The sequence below is a fragment of the Peromyscus leucopus genome, chromosome 19 (genome assembly GCF_004664715.2).
Source record: "Peromyscus leucopus breed LL Stock chromosome 19, UCI_PerLeu_2.1, whole genome shotgun sequence".
Taxonomy (NCBI): domain Eukaryota; kingdom Metazoa; phylum Chordata; class Mammalia; order Rodentia; family Cricetidae; genus Peromyscus; species Peromyscus leucopus.
The window spans coordinates 40,473,479-40,495,570 of NC_051079.1; the positions used below are offsets into that span (position 1 = coordinate 40,473,479).

The 22,092-nt window shown below is 41.2% G+C and overlaps 1 protein-coding gene across 3 annotated transcripts in view; it reads left to right on the plus strand.

Annotated features, from left to right (window-relative positions):
* The first annotated feature begins 2,333 nt into the window (after window positions 1-2,333).
* The window catches only part of Snx2 (sorting nexin 2), a 44,621-nt gene continuing 24,862 nt past the window's right edge, over window positions 2,334-22,092 (plus strand). The window contains exons 1-3 of one of the 3 annotated variants that reach the window (XM_037197145.1): window positions 2,334-2,507; window positions 15,549-15,666; window positions 20,783-20,946. In XM_037197145.1, the coding sequence (XP_037053040.1) occupies window positions 2,400-2,507; window positions 15,549-15,666; window positions 20,783-20,946 (390 nt within the window). In that variant the 5' untranslated portion in view covers window positions 2,334-2,399. Of the gene's footprint in view, window positions 2,508-15,548; window positions 15,667-20,098; window positions 20,121-20,782; window positions 20,947-22,092 lie in introns of those variants that run through there. The other 2 variants (XM_037197146.1, XM_037197147.1) reach the window with 2 other exon arrangements.

Consider the following 22,092-nt stretch of genomic DNA (forward strand, 5'->3'; position numbering starts at 1 on the left):
GCAAGCACTCTGGACCACAGGTGCCTTTATATCCTGAGAACGGGCCAGTTCGATCCAGCAAGGAGTCGGGATGAACCCCTGGCGGCTATTTTGAATGTATGAGGGGAGGTGTTCTGATGGGTCAAGAAGGCAAACTCAGGGGAAAAAAAGAAAAGGCCAGAGAAAATGACCTGGAAAAGAAGTCTGGGGGTGGGAAGAAGAGTCAGGAAGCGGGAAGAAGGATGTCTGGTGGTTAGCTGATAACTCGCTGAGTCAAGGCCTTTGTGGATTTTAGCTCCAGAGCTCACTGCCTTGCAGAGTTCATTATAAAACCTGGGTGTTCTTAGAAGCTGACTACCAGCTTTGCTGGGATATGTAGGCACTTTTGCTTTCTTAGAACCTGTAACCCTGACAAGCTGCCTATTTACTAATTCCTATTAGAAGAACCCCAAGCCGGGCGGTGGTGGCGCACGCCTTTAATCCCAGCACTCGGGAGGCAGAGGCAGGCGGATCTTTGTGAGTTCAAGGCCAGCCTGGGCTACAGAGTGAGTTCCAGGAAAGGCGCAAAGCTACACAGAGAAACCCTGTCTCGAAAAACTAAAAAAAAGCATCCCAAAGCCAAATCATTTCAAAGTTGGTGCTGATGGAACAATAGAAAACGCACAGATTGGTTAATATTACTTATTTCAGTTTACCCTGTTCCTCCTGTGAGCACCAAGGCAGAGAGAGCTTGTGTGGGGACGGCATTATTACCTCACTTCTCCTTTGAACACCCAATTAAATGGTTTGGTTTGGTTTTAGTTTAAGGCAAGTTGACTTAGGTGAACGACTCCACCTTTGATTTTGCTTGATTTGTTTGTTGTGCTGGAGATAATGTTACAGTTGCTACGATCAGGGCCAGGCTGATCCGGTGAATGGAATCTACCACTGGCCTGGGTGGAGACCTAACATTCCAGGATTCCTAAAACACGAGTTAACCCAGTTGGGTCTATCAATTACTTGGCTAAAAGACCATTGCTCCAGAAAGTGGATTCATCTAATACCCCACTAAAGAAATGGGAGGAATAATCATTCCTTTAGTGAGATACTGTATTTTCCTTTCCCAGAACTGCAGCCCTCTGTGCAGTTAGTACAGAGACAGCCCTGGGTTGCATTAAGTCGGCCCCATGAGAAAGGCACACTTTTCCCTTTTTCTTTTTGGTGCTGGTCAGAGCCCAACATGCTTTCTCTGCTACTTGGGGCTTTCTCACTATTTCTCTGAAGCTATCTCTCCCACCCTCACCCCTGCCATGTGGCTGCTTGCTCAGTGAACATCTGTGCTAAACTTGAAAAGGCATTTCTTTCTTTCTTCCTTTCTTCCTTCCTTCCTTCCTTTCTTTCTTTCTTTCTTTCTTTCTTTCTTTCTTTCTTTCTTTCTTTCTTTCTTTCTTTCTTTCTTTCTTTCTTCTTTTTTTAGAGCTTTATTAAGAGAAGGAGAGAGAGCAGCAAACCTCTCCCCAAAACTGGGATAAAATGTTGTATAGTTAATGAAATTGCAGCAGTGTACCAATAGCAATTTATTCAGGGTTCCCTTTTTGCATTGTTTATGTGTGTATTTTGTAAGACAGGATCGACTGTCGTCCAGGCTGGCCTTGAACTCCTTGAACTCCAGATCCTCCTGCTTCAGCCTCCCAAGTGCTAGAATTATAGACCCACACCCATCACACCCAATTTTATACTGTGCGGTGCTGGTGATCACGCCAGGGCTTTGCACATGCTAGGCAAGTACTCTGCTAATGAAGCGATATGCCCACTCCCCAGGACCCTTTAATTATCCAGGGCTGCAATAGTAGGTAGCTACTGGCCATGTGGATCTATTTAGATATAAACAAATTAAAGTGAAATTAAATTTTAAAAAGCTCAGTTTCTCACACTAGCCACATTTCAAGCGCCCATTAGGCCCGTGCAAACTGTCTACTGTGTTGGAGAGTACAGGAAGAGAACACTTCCATTGTGTCAGGAGTTTCTTATAGACCGCTCTGGCAACATTGGAGTGTGCTTCTCTATTTACCAATAATCCATCTTACCCTGCATCTGTGTATAATCCAAGCTCAAAGGCTGGTGTCTAAGCTCTTCTACTTCCTAGTCCTGTAGTAACAAGTGTGAGAATTTTGTCTGGTCAGCACGCAAGCAATAACTGAGTAAGGATGCCCAGCCAGATTCAAATGTAGAAGCAGGAGGGGCGGGGGAAGGGGCGGGGCCGGCTCGGAGCTGCTGGGGCTTGCAAGGTTTCGGTCGGGGGCGGGGCCTCGAGGGGGCGGGTCCGAGGGGCGGGTCCGGGAGGCGGGCCCGCCCCGCGGGTCGGCGCGCCAGCCCTGCCTTGCGTGCTCACGTGACAGGTCGGCGCGGCCCGGCTCTCGCAGTCGTCCAGGCCAGCGAAGATGGCGGCCGAGAGGGAACCTCCTCCGCTGGGGGACGTGAAGCCCACCGACTTCGAGGAGCTGGAGGACGGAGAGGACCTGTTCACCAGCACGGTCTCCACCCTCGAGGTGAGGCGGGCGGGCCCCCCGCCGGGGAGGCCCCGGCGCCGCGCGCGTCTCCGCGCCGCGCGCCTCCCTGGCCGCCTCTCCCCCGGCCGCGCGCCTCGTCCCCTCCCCACTCCCGGGTCTTGTCCCAGGCCAGGTCCAGTGACACCTGTGACGCTGGCCGCCCCTCAGGTGCCTGTCAAGGGAGCTGGGGCGGCCTGGGCGGCCAGGCAGGCCTCGGGGCAGCAGCCTGCGGGCCCGGGGTCCGACCTCATCCTCCGGGGGCCGGGACCCACGGATGGAACCTGGCCGTGCTCTGCGGGCTCCCGGGCCTTCCGCGTCACTCGCGCCTCTTCCTCCAGGCAGGAGGAAGGCTTGTCGTCCTCTCCCCCGCTTCCCGGGCCCCTCCGCTCCCTCTGAGATTTCAGCAGCCCCCCACCCCGGGGAGAGGGGCTTGTTTCCCTGCCCACCGGAGGGTGTGCCCTGCAAGGAGAGAGCGAGCCGTGAAGTCATGAAGTGAACGCTCAGGGGCTGAGGGTCCCCCCCGGGAGGTCTGGGTGCGCTTTTCACTGCCCCTGTCCTTCATGCACTGACTGACTGTTCGTTCTTTTGGAGATAGGAGGTCTTTAAAAAAAAAAAATAGGTAATTGGTAATTGCATTTAATTAGTAGACTTCGTGGGGGGCGAGATCTCCTGCAGCCCAGGCTGGGCTCGAACTCACTATGTAGCTGAGGATGGCTTTGAACTTCTGATCTTCCTTGCCTCTCCTCTTTCCAAGTGCTGAGATTAGCCGACGAGGGCCACCGCTTGGGTTTTAGACTTTTTAGGGGCTGTAATGTTTGGAAAATACAAGGTCAAAGGAGGAGGTAGTCCAGGAAACTTTTTTTTTTATTACTAGGGGAGAAATAGAAACAGATCTGCACTCCTTTTTCCTCTTTTTTCGCATGGTCAGCGATCTCTTCAGCTGAGTGTTCCTGTTTTTGTCAAAGGAAACACGATGAGTTTAACCGTGTTGGCCCGCCTTTTTCTAGTCACATTTGAATTGCTTTACATTGAAAGAGAGTGTATACACCGGAAATCCTAATTTTAAGCATGTAAGCACTTTGCTCAGAAAATTGTTTGCCTCAGATGTAGGCAGATGTAGGGTTTTTTTTCTCATTTGAATATATATATATATTATATATAGTGTGTGTGTGTCACTTGCTTATGAAAATCAAAGAACAACTTTTGGGAGTTGGTTCTCTGCTTTCACTATGGTCAGGCAGCTAAGTTTCCCAGCTTAGCATCTTACCTGCTCTCTACTTTCTTACAAAGTTCTCTAGTTCAGTTCTGCACCAAATCAACCGGAACTAACTGTCAAACACCCTTATCTGAATTTCATTGGCCTGGAACTGAAAACCACTAACTACGTTCTACTAATTGTGTCTGTAGTGGTGAAGCCAAACCCCACCTCCCCACAGACTGTAGTTTCCTTGGATGGTGCCTTGGTCGTCTATATATATGTTCTGAACAAAATCTTGAGTATTTGTGTCTTGATGTAGCTAATACTGGTTTGTCAAAACCCCATCTCCTAAAATTAGTTAAAATTATTTCGCAGGATATATTTTTCTGGGCAGGGAGAGTTAGTATCCTTGTATACTTTGATATCGTCTATGCAGCTTAAGGTGTGTTGAACCTATCTGCAGGGTCCTAAAACCTGCATTGCCTTCCCTAGATACAATACACAGAGTAAAAAGGACTGTATCTCTACATTTGATGTTTGGCTTTTTTTTTTTAAAGAAAGTCTGCATAGTTTTATTATGAATATACTTATTTTGGTTAATACACTTTGAAAGTTGTAAATAAAGTTGTTAAATTGGTTGTTGACCTGAACCTCTTATCCCAAGAATTCATTTTAAAGAAAGTGGTGTGACTGTGAGAATTTTAGCTGCGTTTTAAAAGTTTTCAGGTTAGCATACAAGGTTCATTTTCCCCTCTTCAGAATGTTTGGGAAATGTCTATGAGGGATCCTGTGTCATTGCTTCACCTCTTTTAGCGTCTTACACTTTGGGTGCAAAAGAATCCCCAGTGTTCATGCACAGATGCCTGCACCTGGCTGCAATTCTAGATGTTTAACAAATGCTTTTTCTTTCTCTCTGTGTAGCCTAGACTGGCATGGAACTCCTCTTGGCTGAGCCTGAGTGCTAGTGTTACAAACATGTACCTCTGCTCCTGGCTGTGGACTGGTATTTTTCTTGTACTTGGGTTGAACATGCTCAGCAACACTCCCAGCCCCAGATCAGTGTCTTCAAACTATAGATAAAATTTATTCAGGGGTCTTGTTGTTGTACGTATCATGATTCTATAGGACACTGTAGAGGCCTATCATTTATTTGTTTGTTTGTTTGTTTGTTTGTTTTGAGACTGGCTTTCCTACATATCATGATTCTGTAGGACACCATAGAGGCCTATCATTTGTTTGTTTTGTTTGTTTTGAGACTGGCTTTCCTACATATCATGATTCTGTAGGACACTATGTAGAGACCTATCATTTGTTTGTTTTGAGACAGGTTCTCACTGTGTAGCTCTGGCTGACCTGGAACTCAATATATAGACCAGGTTGGCTTTAAACTCGTAGAGAACCTCTTGCCTCTGCCTCCTGAGTGCTGAGATTAAAGGTGTGCACCACTATGCCTAGTCCATCAGCTCATTTATTGATTGGGATGTTTGATTTCTTTAGGTTTTTTTCTTTTTTTTTGTTTGTATGTTCTGGATATTAATCTTCTGTCTGGTGTATAAAGATTATTTTTTCCCTATTCTGTAGACTGTCTCTTCACTCAGTTGCTTCCTTTGCTGTGCAGATGCTTTTTAATGTTCTGAAATCCCATTTGTAAGTTGTTAGCGTTGTCTCCTGAGTTTGTGGTGACCTTTCCAGAAAGTCCTTGTGCCAGCGCTTCCCCTGTCTTTCCTCTGACAGTTCCAGGGCTTCAGGTCCTGTTTTAGGGTCTTCAGTGCATTCAGAGTCGGTTTTTATACAAGGCCAGTAATAGTCACTTTCATTCTTGTACACGTAGATAGCCAATTTTCCCAGGCCCATTTGTTGAAAAGGGTGTGTTTTCAGTGGTGTGTATTTTGGACATCTTTGTCAAAAATCTGGCTGGGAGCTGGTGAGATGGTTTAGTGTGTAACTTGCCGTCAATCCTGATGACCACAGTTCAATTCCCAAGGAGGTAACCAACTCCCTACACATTGCCCTTTGACCTCCACAATGGCATGCATATTCCCCTCATCCCCTCAATAAATGTAAATTAAATTTGTTTTTAATCAGGTGCCTGGATCTTCTATTTTATTCCATCTGCCTGCATGCTTGTTTTGTGCTAGTACTATGTTTTGTAGTATCACTTGAAATCAGTTATGATTGCACCATTGCTCTTTTCCTTGCTTTCCAGTTTGTTGACGCTTTCATATGAATCTCAGTATTCTTTATATTTTTGTAAAGAATGTTACTGGAGTTTTGTTAGGGGTTGCATTGAGTCTGTAGATTGCCTTTTGAAAGACAAATCTTCATAATAGTAATTCTGTTGATCTGTGAGTGAGGGGAGTTATCTCATTTCATAGTGTCTTCAGGTTTATTTCTTCATTGTTTTAATTTTTTTGTAGGTCTTTTGCTTCCTTGGTTAGGTTTATTCCAAGATGTGTCTATGTTTGTTTATTTATTTTTAGAGATTTTTGATGGGATTGTTTTCCTAATTTCTTGCTTAGCATGTTTGTTATTAGTAAATAGGAAAACTACTGATTTTTGTCTGTCAGTTTATCCTGGCACATTACTGGAAGTGTTTGTCATATGCAAGATTTCCTGGTGGAGTCTTTAGGGTCTATTATATAAAAACGTATCATCTGCAAATAAAGATAAGTTGACTTCCTTCCTATTTACATTCTTTTTATTTCATTCTTTTTATTTATTGCTCTAGCCAAGAATTCAAGCACTATATTGAATAGGAATGTTAGTGGATATCCTTGTTCCTGATAATAGTAGAAATGCTTTTCAGTTTATCTCCATTTATTGCGATGTTGACTGTAGACTTCTTTTATCATGGAGGATTTTGTCAAAAGCCTTTTCTGCATCTATTGAGACAATTATGTGATTTCTTTCCTTGAGTCCATTCATGTGATATGTAACATTTATTGATTTGTATGATGTATCACCCCCACATCTCTGAAATGAAGCTAACTTGATCATGATGAATTACCTTTTTTGAAAAAAAAAAATGATGTATCCTGAGTATATGTATGTACACAGTGTGCATGCAGGGGCCCAAGGAGGCCAGAAGAGAGTGTTGGATCCCCTGGAACTGGAGTTACAGTTGTGAGCGATCATGTGGGTGCTGGGAATTGAACCTGGGTCTTGTGAAAGATCAGTAAGTACTCTAACCACTAAGCCACCTCTCTAGCCTGAATTATCCTTTTTTTTTAAAAAAAAAAAAAAGATTTTTTTTATTTTTTGTGTATGAGTTCCGTCCCCCCCCCCCCCGCCAGGGGTGGGGAGGTGGCTGTATTAATGTATACTGTGTGCATGGCTCATGCATTCAGAGCTCAGAAGCATCTGGAGTAACTGGAGTTACAGGTAGTTGTGGGCCACCATGTGGGTGCTGGTGGAACCTGGGTTCCTCTGCAAGAATAATAACACATGCTCATAACCTCTGTCTGAGCCATCTCTCTAGTCCCTGAATTACCTTTGTGATTTGATCTTGAATTTGGTTTGTAATTATTTTATTGAGGATTTTTGTGTCTGTATTCACCAGAGAGATGTGTCTGTAATTTTCTTTCTTTCTTTTTCTTTCTTTCTTTCTTTCTTTCTTTCTTTCTTTCTTTCTTTCTTTTTGTTGTTGTTGTTGTTGTTGTGTTTTTGTCTGGTTATGCCACCAACATAACACTGGAGTCATAAGAAGTCATAAGAAGAGTATGGAAGCATTCTTTTCTTTTCTGTTTTATGAACTACTTTGTGAATGATTGTTGTTGATTCTTCTTACACGTTTGGTAGAATTCTGTAGTGAATACATCTGGGGCTGGATTTCTTTAGTTGGAAGATTTTTATTACTGTCTAAATCTTGCTTGTCACAGACCTGGTTACATCATTTATCTCTTCCTTAGTTTTACTTCAGTAGGTCATATGCATCTAGAAATTACTTTCCTCTTGGTTTTCAAATTTAGTGGAATATAAGTATTTTAAATTTAAAAAAGGATTTATTTTTACTATTTTTATGTGTATCTGTGTGGGTGAATGAATGCTGCATGTATGTGGTTCCTGTGGAGGCCAAGAGAGAACATGAGATCCCTTGGATCTAGAGTTATAGGCCTTATAGGCCACCTGACGTGGATTCTAGAATGAAACTTGGGTCCTCTGGAAGGGCAGCAAGTGCTCTTATCTGCTGAGCTATCGCCTAGCCCCAAAATACATTCTTAATGTGTACCTTAGGATTTTATGGCTGATTCTTTTCCGTTGTATTGGGGGTTGGGATGTGTGCTGCCTACATACAGGGCATGTGTGGCAGTCAGGACAAATTTGGGGGTTGATTCTTTCAGTTATGTAGGTCCTGGGAAACGTGGATTGCTGGGCTTGCCTGAGAGCCCTTTACCTTGAGTCATCTCACCAGCCCTGATTTCTGACTGACAGGGTTTCTCTGTGTAGCCCTGGTTGTCCTGGAAATCGCTCTGTCAACCTGGCTGGCCTGAAACTTGAGACCTGTCTGCTTTTCCAGTGCTGGGATTAAAGACATGCACCACTGATGTTGACTTTCATTGGTTGTCTACCTTTTCATCTCTTTGTTGAGTTTTTTTTTTTTGGGGGGGGTTGTATGTTTAAAATTTTCTGTCATTTATTTCCTGATTTTTTTTTTCTTTTTCTTTTTCAATCTACTGACTTGGGTTTGCCTTGTTCTTGTATTTCCAGGTACTGAGGTTATGTGAGAACCCTCTGATTTTTTAAAATATATGCACTGGTAGTTATGAACTTTCCTCTTAGGAGTGCTTTCATTATATCCCATAGGTTTTGATATGTTCTCTACATTTTCATTCAATTCTTATAATTGTTAAAATTTTCCTTCTTGATTTCTTCAATGACCCATTTATCATTCAGTTGGGTGTTGTTTAATTCCCATGAGTTTATGTGTTTTCTATAGCTTCTCTTGTTATTGATTTCTGCTTCATTACACTGTGGCCAGATTGGAAACAACAAAAAGCTATTCTAGTATTCTCTATTTATGTTCTAATAGGATCTATTTTAGAGAAAGTTCCATGGGCTACTGAGAAGAGTCTGTATTTTAAAAATTTATTTATTTATTTATTTGGTTTTTTTTTGAGACAGGGTTTCACTGTGTATCCCTAGTTGTCATGGAACTCACTCTGTAGACCAGACTAGGCTGGCCTTGAACTCACAGAGATCTGTCTGCCTCTGCCTCTGCCTCCTGAGTTCTGGGACTAAAGGCGTGCATCACCACCCCTAGGCTTTATTTTTATTTTTTAAATTGTGTGTGTGTGTCTGTGAGGGTGTATGCAGTTGCACATGTTAGAATACATGGTTAGAGAGGAGGGGGTAAGTGAACAGCTTTGTGGAATTGGCTCTCCCCTTCGATATTTTGTTTGTTTGTATTGGTGTGATAACCTGTCTTATTGGTGAGAGTAGGGTATCAAAGTCACCATTATTGTGTTGAGGTTAATTAGATCTTATATCTAGTAGCGTTTGTTGTATGAACTGGGTGCACCCATGTGGTGTGCATATGTTTAAGTTGTAGTCTTCTTGGTAGATTGCTCCCTCATCAGTATGAAGTGACTTTCTTTATCTTTTGGGTTGAAGTCTGTTTTGTCAGATGTTAGCAGAGTGACACATATTTACTGCCTGTTTTTCTTTCCTTGGAATATGTTTTTCCCATCCATTCACTCTATTGTTTCATTTGTCTTTGATGGTGAAGCACATTTCTTGGAGGTAGCAAATATGGGGATCCCGTTTTATTGGTTTTTTTTATTTATTTATTTTTATGTGTATGGGTGTTTTGCCTGCATGTATGTCTTTGCACCACATCCAAGCTTGGTGTCCACAGAGGCTAGAAGAGATGGTTGGATCTCTTGGAAGTAGAGTTACAGGTGGTTATGAGCTACCTGATGATGAAAATGCTGGAAACTGAATCCGGGTTCTCTGCAAGAGCAGCAAGTGCTGTTAATCATCAAGTCATCTCTCTACAGTCCTTGACTTTTAAGTTTTAAAAAATTGTGTTTGTGTATGTGTTTGCCACAGACTTTGAGAGCCATCTGGGTCAGCTGGGCACTGGTCACAGTCATACCTGCTTCTCTTACAAAGATTGCAACTGGCTTAATGAATTATTTTATAGCAATTATATCTTTTTTTAAATTTTATTTATTTTATTTTACAATACCATTCAGTTCTACATATCAGCCACGGGTTCCCCTATTCTCCCCCCTCCCACACCCTCCCCTTACCCCCAGCCCACCCCCCATTCCCACCTTCTCCAGGGCAAATCCTCTCCAGAGGACTGTGATCAACCTGGTAGACTCAGTCCAGGCAGGTCCAGTCCCTTCCTCCCAGCCTGAGCCAAGTGTCCCTGTATAAGCTTCAGGTTTCAAACAGCCAACTCATGCAATGAGCACAGGACTTGGTCCCACTGCCTAGTTACCTCCCAAACTGATCAAGCCAATCAACTGTCACACCTATTCAGAGGGCCTGATCCAGCTGGGGGCCCCTTAGCGTTTGGTTCATAGTTCATGTGTTTCCATTCATTTGGCTATTTTTTTTTCAATAATTGAGTAAAACTGAAATTTATTATAAGCCACAGTCGTCCTAGGGACCTCCATGCTATATATATATAGCCTCCATGGTTCTATGGGTTGTGGTCTGATTGTTCTTTATTTTATATCTAGAATCCACTTATGAGTGAGTACATATCATGACTGTCTTTCTGGGTTTGGGTTACCTCACTCAGGATGATTTTTTTCTAGTTCCATCCATTTGCCTGCAAATTTCATGCTTTCATTGTTTTTCTCTGCTGAGTAGTACTCCATTGTGTATATGTACCACATTTTTTTCATCCATTCTTCCGTTGACGGGCATCTAGGTTGTTTCCAGGTTCTATTACAAATAGTGCTGCTAAGAACATAGCTGAGCATGTATCTTTATGGTATGAATCAGCATTCCTTGGGTATATGCCCAAGAGTGGGATGGCTGGGTCTTGAGGTAGTTCGATTCCTAATTTTCTGAGAAACCGCCATACTGATGTCCACAGTGGTTGTACAGTTTACATTCCCACCAACAGTGGAGGAGTGTTCCCTTTGCTCCACATCCTCTCCAACATTGACTGTCGTTGGTGTTTTTGATCATAGCCATTCTGACAGGTGTAAGGTGGTATCTTAGAGTCGTTTTGATTTGCATTTCTCTGATGATTAAGGATGTTGAGCATTTCTTTAAATGTCTTTCAGCCATTTGTGTTTCTTGTTTTATGAATTCTCTGTTTAGCTCTTTAGCCCATTTTTAAGCAATTATATCTTGAAGGAGTAGACATTATTGTGTGTTTTACCATCACATTAATGGAACTTCTGATCCTCTTATCTCACCTGGAAGTCCTGTTTTTTGTTTTTGTTTACAATTTTTGTGTGTGGTATGTAGCTTATAGGAGTTGTCTCTATCATGTGGTTTCTAGGAATCAAACTCAGGTTTGTCATCAGGATGGACAGCAAGCATCCTACTCACTGAACCATCGTGCTAGTCTTTTTGGGTTTGTTTGTTCATCCGTTTGTTTTTGAGAAGGGTCTCACTTACATAGCCCAGGCTGGCCATAGGTTTTCAGCTTTCAGCAATTCTCCAACTGGACCCTCCCAAGTTCCGGCCCTGCAAGCATGAACCACCATGCTTCACTATACCTCTTTCTCTGAACAGCATTGTTAAGGTACAGCTTACGTGCCAAATTGTTCACCTGTTAGGGTGTGCATTCCTGTGGTTTTTAGTATAGTGAGATATATGTATCTGTTACACAGTTAGTTTTAGAATATTTTCACTATTTTAGAAACATATCATGTACCCTTCAGATGTTGTTCCGCTATTTTCCTAGTCTCTAACCTTAATATAGCAACTAATATATTTCTGTAGATTTCCCTGTTCTGGAGTTTGAATGAGTAGAACCATATATGTGTGTGTGTGTGTGTGGTGTGTGTGTGTTTAAATGTGTTTTTCCTACTCCTACTGTAGTATTTCGGGGGCAAGAGATGTTATCATAGTTCATTGTCTACAGCTATGACAGTGTAAATAAATGAAAATAGGGTCTTGCCTTGTAGTTCAGAGTAGCTGTAAACTTGTGATCCTCTGGCTTCAGTTTCTTCTCAGTGCTACAGTCTCAAAAGTTTGTCACTGTGCCTGGCTTCCACTTTCATGGTGATGCTTTTCAGTGTCATGCTCAGTATCTGTGAATGCAGGGTCACAAGGATTAAGGCTTTGGTCTCTTTTCTTTTTTCTTCTGTTCTTTTCTTTTCCCTTTTCCTTTCCTTTTCTTTTTTTCTTTTTCTTTTTCTTTTTTTTTTCTTGAGACAGAGTTTGTCTGTGTAGCTTTGCATCCTGTCTGGGGACTCACTGTACACCAGGCTGGCCTCAAACTCACAGAGATCCGCCTGCCTCTGCCTCCCGAGGGCTGGGATTAAAGGTGTGCGCCACCACCGCCTGGCAGACTTTGGTTTTCTTTAACCGTTTTTTTTTTTTTTCTCTCTTCTTCTCTTCTCTTTTTTTTTTTTTCTCTCTCTCTCTCTCACACAATGTAGTCTGGGCTGCCCCAAAACTAGTAATCCTCCTCCCTTAGTTTTCCCATTGTTTGGATGGTATGAGTGCCCCACCACACATGACTTCTTTGCTTTTCCTTTATTTAGTTTAAAAAAAAAAAACGTTGTGTTTGTGTGCAGATGTGCATGTGGGTGCCCACAGAGGCTACAAGTAGGTGTTGAACCCCTGAAGACTGAGTTTGTAGGCTGTTGTAAGCTGCCCCATGTGGAACTGGGGACTGGATGTGAGTTCTCTGCAAGAATAGCAAAAACTCTTAATCACTGAGCCAGTTCAGTTTCCAGCTTCCTTCATTCTGTTCTAAGATGTGATCTCAAGTAGCTCAGGCTGGCCCCAGACTTGCTTTGTAGTCAGACATGGCTTGATCTACTAACGTCCTCCCTCTGCCTCCATAAAACACCAAGATTACATGTACCACCATGCCCAGAAGATCAAAATGAAGATTAGAGGAATGTGGGTGTGGTTCAGTAGCAGAGTATTTGCCGGGCACGTGTACAGGGCTCTAGGTTCAACCTCTACCACCACAAAAAAGAAGCATTCATCCTACAAAAAGTTTGCTAACCACTAAAGAAGGAAAATTTTTTTTTGCCCTATGAAATTAAGAAATTCTGTTGTAGGTCTACTATTAATGTAGAAAGGTAAGCCATAGACTGCTTGAAATATCTGTAATTTAAATCTGACCCCCTCTCCCAAACAAACCCTTTTATCTAAAAATATATAAAGACCCTCTGCAAGCTGGGTGATAGGGGTGCACACCTCCAGCCCTCTGGAGCAAAGGCTGGCAGATCTCAGAGTTTGAGGCCAGCCGGATCTATTGAACAAGTTCCAGGACAGCTGGGGCTACACAGAGAAATTCTGTCTTGAAAAAACAAAACAAAACACTGTTAATGTTTATTTTTTTTATTTTATTTTTACAAAATGCTTGAAACCTGTGTCAGTCTTGTCCCTCCATGGGACTTAGAACCACCATGGAACCATATCTCTGGGCATGTCTTTTCCGGTTCATCTAGGTTAGGTTAATTGAAGTGGGAAAGCATATTACAATGAGTGATTTGCTACACAGACCAGAACAGAAGAGTTTCACATAGGCATAGCATTAAGTAGGAAAAACTGCTAGGTATGATAGAGTGTCAATAATCCCAGACTTGGGAGGGGAGGAGGCAAGAGGGCTTCCGGTTTCTAGATCTGCCTGGGTTTCATAGCCAAGTCTTATTAAAAAAGAGAAGAGCTAGCCGGGCGGTGGTGGCCCACGCCTTTAATCCCAGCACTCGGGAGGCAGAGGCAGGCGGATCTCTGTGAGTTCGAGGCCAGCCTGGGCTACCAAGTGAGTCCCAGGAAAGGCGCAAAGCTACACAGAGAAACCCTGTCTCAAAAAACCAAAAAAAAAAAAAAAAAAAAAAAAAAAAAGAGAAGAGCTCCAGGCGGTAGTGGTGCACGCCTTTAATCCCAGCACTCGGGAGGCAGAGGCAGGCAGATCTCTGTGAGTTCGAGGCCAGCCTGGTCTTCAAATCAAGTTCCAGGAAAGGCGCAAAGCTACACAGAGAAACCCTGTCTCGAAAAACCAAAAAAAAAAAAAAAAGAGTAATTAAATTTTCCAGATGGATGTAGTGTACACCTACACGCAACTACATGAGGCATGAGAGTGTAAGTCCATCCTGGGCTGTGCTACATATAAAACCCCTTGTCACCAGAAAAGAAAAAGTATCTTGAGAGATAGCATAGCTTTAGTTTGAAAATATAGAATCTTAGAAGTGGCTTTATTCGTAACTCACCTAGCATTAAACCTGTGTGCCTCAGTACACTTGTAGAGGTTGCAGGTGACTTGGAGACTCACTTCTCTGAGAGACTGAACTCGGTCATCATGTCTGGTAGTAAGAGCCTTTGTCGCTGACTCGTCTCACAGGCTCTAGTTTATTTTATTCATGTATTTTTCTTTTGGTTTCTTCGAGGCATGGCCTTAGGCTAGTCTAGAACTTTCAGTGTAGTTGGGGATGACCTTGAACTCCTAATCCTCTTGCCCCATCTCCCAAATTCTGGGATTGTAGGTGTAAACTACCATGTGTACCCTTTATTTTCCTATTCTAAAGCAGGACTTTGAAATATCTGCCTCCAGTAGAAAAATAACCATAATCTTAAAAAAAAAAAAAAAAACACTGACTCTTGTAGCTGGAGTTTTCTCCAGCTGCTGGATTGGTCAAGACAAATCTCTCTTACCCGCCAGTACTGCAGCCATTCAGACCCAAATAAACACACAGGCTGATATTATTTAAAACTGCTTGGCCATTAGCTCAGGCCTACCACTGACTAGCTCCTACACTTAAACTCAGCCTGTTTCTGTTATCTATATGCTGCCACGTGTTGCGTGGCTTTACCTGTGTGCCTGTTATATGCTACTCCCTGGACGGTGGGCTGGCATCTCCTAACTCAGCTTTCCTGTTCCAGAATTCTCTTCTCTGCTTGTCCCACCTATGCTTCCTGCCTGGCTACTGGCCAATCAGCATTTTATTTATACAGAGCGATATCCACAGCAGACTCTGTTTTGTTTTTCAAATAATTTATTTACTTTATTTTATATGCATTGGTATTTTACCTGTATGTATGTCTGTGTGAAGGTGTCAGATCTTAGAGTTACCAAAAATTATGACCTGCCATGTGAGTGCTAGGAATTGAACCCAGGCAGGTCCTCTGGAAGAGCAGTCAGTGCTCTTAACCCCTGAGCCGTCTCTCCAGCCCTGACTCTTAAAAATCAAGCGACTTGTTCCAAATTTTGTTGTATTGTGGATAGTATGGTTTTGTTAATTATAACTAAGGATGATAAATACGTGCTTTTAAAGGGATGATATTAAGAGACTGTTGAGCAAAGGCGTTGCTTACAGTGTATTTTGAACCTTAGAGAAGAAAATATAAGTAGCTGTTCTTTTCCTCTCTCTCGCTCTCTCGCTCTTGCTCTCCCTCTTGCTCTTTTTTGTTTTTTTGAGACAAGGTTCTCTCTCTCTTTTTTGGTTTTTTGAGACAAGGTTTCTCTGTGTAGCTTTGGCTGTCCTGGAACTCACTCTGTAGACCAGGCTGGCCTTGAACTCACAGAGATCCGCCTGCCTCTGCCTTCCAAGTGCTGGGATCAAAGGTGTGCACCACCACTGTCTGGCATTGTTTTCCTCTCTAATCAAGAGAATGCTGTATTTCTTTAGTTTATGAGGTACAATAAAAAGCAAGGAAGCATTCCAATCCATTGTCCACTATTGTTCTTTTAACAGTCAAGTCCATCCTCTCCTGAACCAGCCAGTCTTCCTGCAGAAGATATTAGTGCAAATTCCAATGGCTCCAAACCTGTAGAAGTCATTCTAGACGATGACAGAGAAGATCTTTTTGCAGGTAATTGTCATATCTTGATTTTTTCTTTTTTTAGTAATAGCCAATTATAATAATATATGCTTTTAGAATACTCTGTAAGGCAACTAAAATTCTGTGCCTTAATGGGAATTCTTGTAACACCCTAAAAAGTGAATCTGAGCATGGTTGATGCCTGTAATCTTAGCATTTGGGACATTGAGGCATGAGGATTGCTATGAGTTCAAGGTCAGCCTGGCGCCGGGCGGTGGTGGCGCACGCCTTTAATCCCAGCACTCGGGAGGCAGAGACAGGCGGATCTCTGTGAGTTCAAGGCCAGCCTGGGCTACCAAGTGAGTTCCAGGAAAGGCGCAAAGCTACACGGAGAAACCCTGTCTCGAAAAACCAAAAAAAAAAAAAAAAAAAAAAAAAAAAATCAAGGTCAGCCTGGCTTATAGGGCTATAACCAACCCAAAACAAAACAAAAACTTAGCAGGCTAGGGCCTATCTAGTTAGGTCGCTCTGTAAGAAATACACACAGACCAGTAAGAGAAGCAAAACTGCCCTTTATTTTTTAAGCATTTGAAAATAGGTACATGGTATTGACCATACCCTTGGGAGGTAGCAATGACTCTATTGTTTTTGTTGTTAACGTTTCTTACAAGTTGTCACAAAGCAAAATCAAAGTATGGATTTAAGAATCACTATATGGGGGCTAGAGAAAAGCCTCAGCAGTTCTTCCAGGGACCCAGGTTTGATTCCTAGCACCTACATGGTGGCTTACAGCCATCTGTTAACAGGGGATTTGATGCCTTCTTCTGGCCTCTGCTGGTACCAGGCACACATGTAGTTCATAGATATACCTGCAGGCAAAAATCCATACACATAAAAAATAAAAAAGAATCACTGTGTGTTATAGGTTTATTGTTAGGTGAGTTGATGGTTTGAGTTTGTTTTGGATGTAAGGATAGAATTTGGTGTAGTCCATTCTAACTTTAAAAAATGCTTGACTCTTCTAAATAGTTATGCCTTAAAATTAAGTTAAGATTTAAGTTAGCATTTTAATATTAAAAAGCAAAAATTACAATTTTAATATTGACACAAAATTAAAATAGTAAATATTTTTTAGCTTTAAGTTATTAATGTTCTCAACTTTTGTAGTGGTCCATGAGCTCTGTGCCCCTTGAGCCCTTGATATAAATTATGCTTGAAGGTACAATTCTTTTTTTCTTTTTTTTTTAGAAGCATAAATATTTATTTGTAACAAAGGAGTTTGTGTACAGTGTTGAAAATCTACAACTTCTTGTTAAATTCACATTTGTACTTCGAAGGTACAATTCTTTATTGCAAAAGTCCATATAATTTCATTTTGATAGCCTGTAACAAAGATTGTTGTGAGTGTGAGGCCAGCCTAGGCTATATAATGAATAACAAGATCAGGATACTTAGCAAGACTGAGTCAAAGAAAGAAAGAACAACATCGTATTGTCAGTATTGGTTTAAAGACTAAATAATTTGGGGTTGGTGAGAAGGAATCAGTGGGTGAAGTTCTTTCTGTATAACACTGACTATTTTTGAGTTTGATCCAATGAACTCTCAGGAAGTTGAGAGAACTGACTCTGAAAACTGTCCTCTGACTCCTACGTGTACTCTGTGGCATGTATTTGTGCACTGCCATATATACGCCATGCATACATACTCACACAAGAAAATTTTAAATAAAATCATTTTTATGTTTTACAGTTTAACTTAACTATGTTTTATAATGACATCTTTGGGTGATCTAAGATATTTTTTTAAAATCAGGATGATGAAACTTGTATCTAGTAGTAATATGTTTTCGGTGCACAGAATACAGATCTGGCTAATGCAAAGTAGCCATTGTGATTTTATAAGCCATAAAGAAACCAGCTATGGGCTGGAGAGATGGCTCAGTGGTTAAGAGCACTGGCTGCTCTTCTAAAGATCCTGAGTTCAATTCCCAGCAACCACATGGTGGCTCCCAACCATCTATAATGAAATCTGATGGCCTCTTCTGGCCTTCAGGCAAAGCATGCAGGCAGAACACTGTAGACATAATAAATAAATCTTAAAAAAAAAAAAAAGAAGAAGAAGAAACCAGCTAGTGTTGCTGTATGTGTTGTTGTGTTTTAGAAACTTATATAGTTTACGGGTAGTTCATATCAGCATCCTACTGAAAAAAATTAACTGTGACATGTTGTTACTTCCTTATAAGATATTCACCAAGTGTGTTCATCTATCTAACCCTTCTTTTCCATTTGGTACATCTTAAAAGAATGCCTGAATGTTGACAAAATCAATGTGTATACACCCTCAAGTTATATAGCTCTCTATCTTCCTTAACCTTTAGCTCCTCTGTTTGGAACTGAGCCCTCTATATTTGTAGTTGCTTACTTAAGCTAGAAGTCATGTCACCCATTTCAAGTCTGGACATAGTGATACACACCTCCAATTCCAGCATGTGGGGTGGCAACTGCAGGAGCAGATCCTCCTCGGTAACATGAGTTGGAGGATTCATGAGACCAAGACTTTTTTTATTTGGTTTTACTGTTAGCCTTGACTATCCAAGAACTAGCTCTGTAGACCAGGCAGGCCTTGAACTTACATCGCTCTGCCTGCCTCTGCCTTCCAAGTCATGTGCCACCCCTGCCAGCCCAGACCATGTCTTAAAAACCAAATACCAAAAATTTAAAGGCAGACCGTCAGTGTGCTGAACCTATGCCTATCGATTTGATTTCTTCTCTTTCCATATTAGTTGCTTAGATCCCGCTTAGCCTTACTTAAAGTTTCCTGTCCTTTGTTGTTAAAGCAGCAACTAGTACGAGCACCCAAAACTTTGCATCAATGTAGTAAAATGTCACTGAAAAGCTTTGGATGGCTTTAAACTGGTTGTTCTCAACCTTCCTAATGCTGCGACCTGTTAGTACAGTTCCTCATGTTGTGATGGTGACCCCTAGCCATAACATTATTTTTATTATTACTTCATAATGTAAATAGGTGATATGTGACCCCTGTGAGAGGTCACAGCCCACAAGCTGAGAACCGCTGAGTTTACACTGATGTCAGTGCATTTCTGTTTTTGGTTTGTTGCTGCTCATTTGGTATTGCTGTAGCAGTGCCTCCTCGGGGTTCATGGGCGTTGATGGGACTCTGCAAACTTCTCACACCTTGGTTTCTTTAAAAAAGCGTTTTTACACATGTGAGTGTTTTTTCTGCATTCGTATATGTCACCAGGTGCATGCAGTGCCTGTAGAGGCATTAGATTTCCTGGAACTGGACTTACGGATGGTGATGAGCTTACATGTGGGTTCTGGGAACCAGTGGAGCAGCTTAACAACTGAGCCATCCCTCCAGCCCATCACACCTAGTTTTGATGTACTACTTTGTACTTTCATACTTTGTTGACTGTTTTGTTTTTAAGACAAGGTCTCACTATGTAGATCAAGCCACAACCTTATAGGGATCTACCTGTCTCTGCCTCCCAAGTGCTGGGATTAAAGGCGAGCACCACCATGCCAACTTTATTGTTGACTATTTTCATCTTTCAGATTTTTCTTATTACATTTATTTATTTATGAATTCATTTGTGTGTGCGTGTGTGCATGGAGGTCAGAGGATAACTTGTAGAATTAGCTCTCTTCCTACCATGTGGGTCCCAAGAATCAAACTCAAATTGTCAGGCTTGGTGGAAAGCACCTTTACCCAGTGAACCATTCTCTGGCCCTGTTTTCATTTCTTTTAAAAAAAAAAAAAAAAGTGACAAATATCTACAAAGCCTGAGTGGTCTAAGCTTTTAGCTTGTTCTGTCAGAGGCATATTCAGTCTGTTGTATCTGAAGTTTATATTTTCCCCTTTGGTTACCATAGTTTGGAAGGTTTTGGTTATTAATCATTTTTCTTTTAATACATAAATTTGAAGAGATTCATACCAGCTATCTTATCCAAATAGCCAGTCCAAATAATTTGATAACATGTCAAGCTGTGTAATTTCAAGTTGACTGCTTAAAGTGGCTCACTGACCACAATTACTGCTTTCCCAAAATCCCAAGAATCCAGAAACCGTAGGCTGAAAACCATTGGTCTGATCCCTTGTTTGCCTTATAATTTCATCTTCTAGGTATTAATTCTACAAGCCAGCAGGGCTGTTTTGTCTTAGGCTTGCTGATTAAATTTCACTATCCTGGCCTTTTTTTTTTTTTCTTCTACTTATGCTGTTATTCTATTTGCATGGAATTTTTCTCCAACTTCTTCCTATACCTTATTTAAACCATCTCAAATCAGAGTCACAGACTATTTCTGATTTTCCACACCCTGAAGTATTGGCTCCTGTGTCTACTCAAATTATAGTGTTTGTTCTATCGTTCATATAGTAATTGAATGTCTTATAACATTCTGTATTGTTCTCTTAAGTCTTTTATTATTTTTTAACATTCCACATGTCTTGTTTTCTCAACTAGATTATAAACTCCCTGAGGGCAGGTATGATTTTTTTTCCATTTCTTTGTGTTTCTTCATTGCATTTAGCACAGTATTATAGCCTGTAGACTTCAGTTTATTAATGTGGTTTGATTTTAAATATATTTAATTTTAGATATTTCAAGTGAATGAGCATTTAAAATTAAAACTTAAACATCTCTTTGCTTTGTGTCATATTTGTATATTCAACTAATATCCAGTAATCTTTGGCAATTAATTGCTTTAGATTACTAACTTGGTGGGTTTTCCATAACAGATTTTTAATCCCAATTGGGATAGTTAAAGGTAGTTTTCTTTTATAAAATTTGTTTTTATATGTATGAAATAATCATATTAGCCCGAATAAAATATTTGAAAGGTAAGTTACCACATGTAAAATGTATTACCAATCCAAACACAAATGAATGTGGAATTATGCACATCATTGCTTTTCCCCTAGTATAGATAATTAAGCAGACTTAATATAGTTCTTCATAAAAATCAACGCAGTTCCTGTTTGTCGTAAAATTTTCATAAACAACTAAATAATTAGTTGCATAAAGTCCCTTGTAGTGATAACTTATAAATCATGGTACTTTTGAGACTTGTTTGTAGGTATGTTTTTCATATTTCATGAGCTGCTATATGCTGTACTTCCTTGATTAACTTGTTTCATTTATGTCTAGAAGCCACAGAAGAAGTTTCTTTGGACAGTCCAGAAAGGGAGCCTATCCTCTCCTCCGACCCTTCGCCTGCAGTCACTCCTGTCACGCCCACCGCACTCATTGCTCCTAGAATCGAATCAAAGAGTCTTTCTGCTCCAGTGATCTTTGATAGATCCAGGGAAGAGGTATGGAGATGTTTTTAATGTGGAAAGAATACATATCTTTGTTCCTTACCCAGCACTTCTCTCCTGTTCAACTATTCCTAATCAAAGCCTTTCAGACATTTTGGATGGAAAAACTCTACTAAGAAAAAAGGTGTGGTGCCACATGTCTATAATCCCAGTACTTGAGAGGCAGAGGCAGGTAGCTCTCTGTTTAGAAGACAGCCTGGTTCTACAATTGAGTTCTAACCCAGCTAGGGTTACATAGTGTGAGACCTGGTGTTAAAACAGATAAGTGGGAGGCGCGCACACACACACACACACACACACACACACACACACACACACACACACCAGAGAGAGAGAGAGAGAGAGAGAGAGAGAGAGATATCTTAAGAAATTGACCTAGCATATTATGTACATTCTTTTTGTTCTGGTTTGATTTGATTTTGAGACAGGGTCTTTTTGAGTCTGTAGCCCATGCTGGCCTGGGACTTAAAGTATCCTGACTGGCTTAAAACTCTACAATGCTCCCGGTCTAGCTTCTCTAAATCTTCCACCCTACCAAACCCTACCATTTAACCTTCTTAAATCAAAGAGTTTGAAGCTGGAATGTAACTCAGTGGTAGAGTGATTGCTTCATATGCTCAGGATCCTAGATTCTGTCCCCAGAGCTGTCAAAAAAGAAGACTGTTTAATGATTAAATCGAGGTATTTGACATTTGTGGTCTTAGGATAATAATAGTGTATGCCTCTGAGGGTTCCTTTGCTGAACAGGTGATGGGTGAAAGTACTTAAGTGGTACTGTAAGTGGTTTTCTTTGAGAGTGAGTACTATTTGGATAGTGAATGCTATTGATACTTAAGATTGCTATCTAGCCCCTATTTATTTTTATAGCACTGAGGATTGGACCCAGGGGCTCTTGCATGAAAGGAAACAACTGGTTTACCTCTGAGCTGTATGCCCAGCCCAAGCCTTTATCTTTATTTCTTTTTGAACTGCCTCAAGCTTTTAGTTTTTTGGGTTTGTTTTTGTTTTGTTTGTTTGTTTGTTTTTAAAGAGGCACAGATCAGTTAAAGTTGCTTTCTCATGACCTGATAATCGTTTTACTTTATTATAAAGGATAGAATTATTAAGAAACGACACACACACACACACACACACACACAA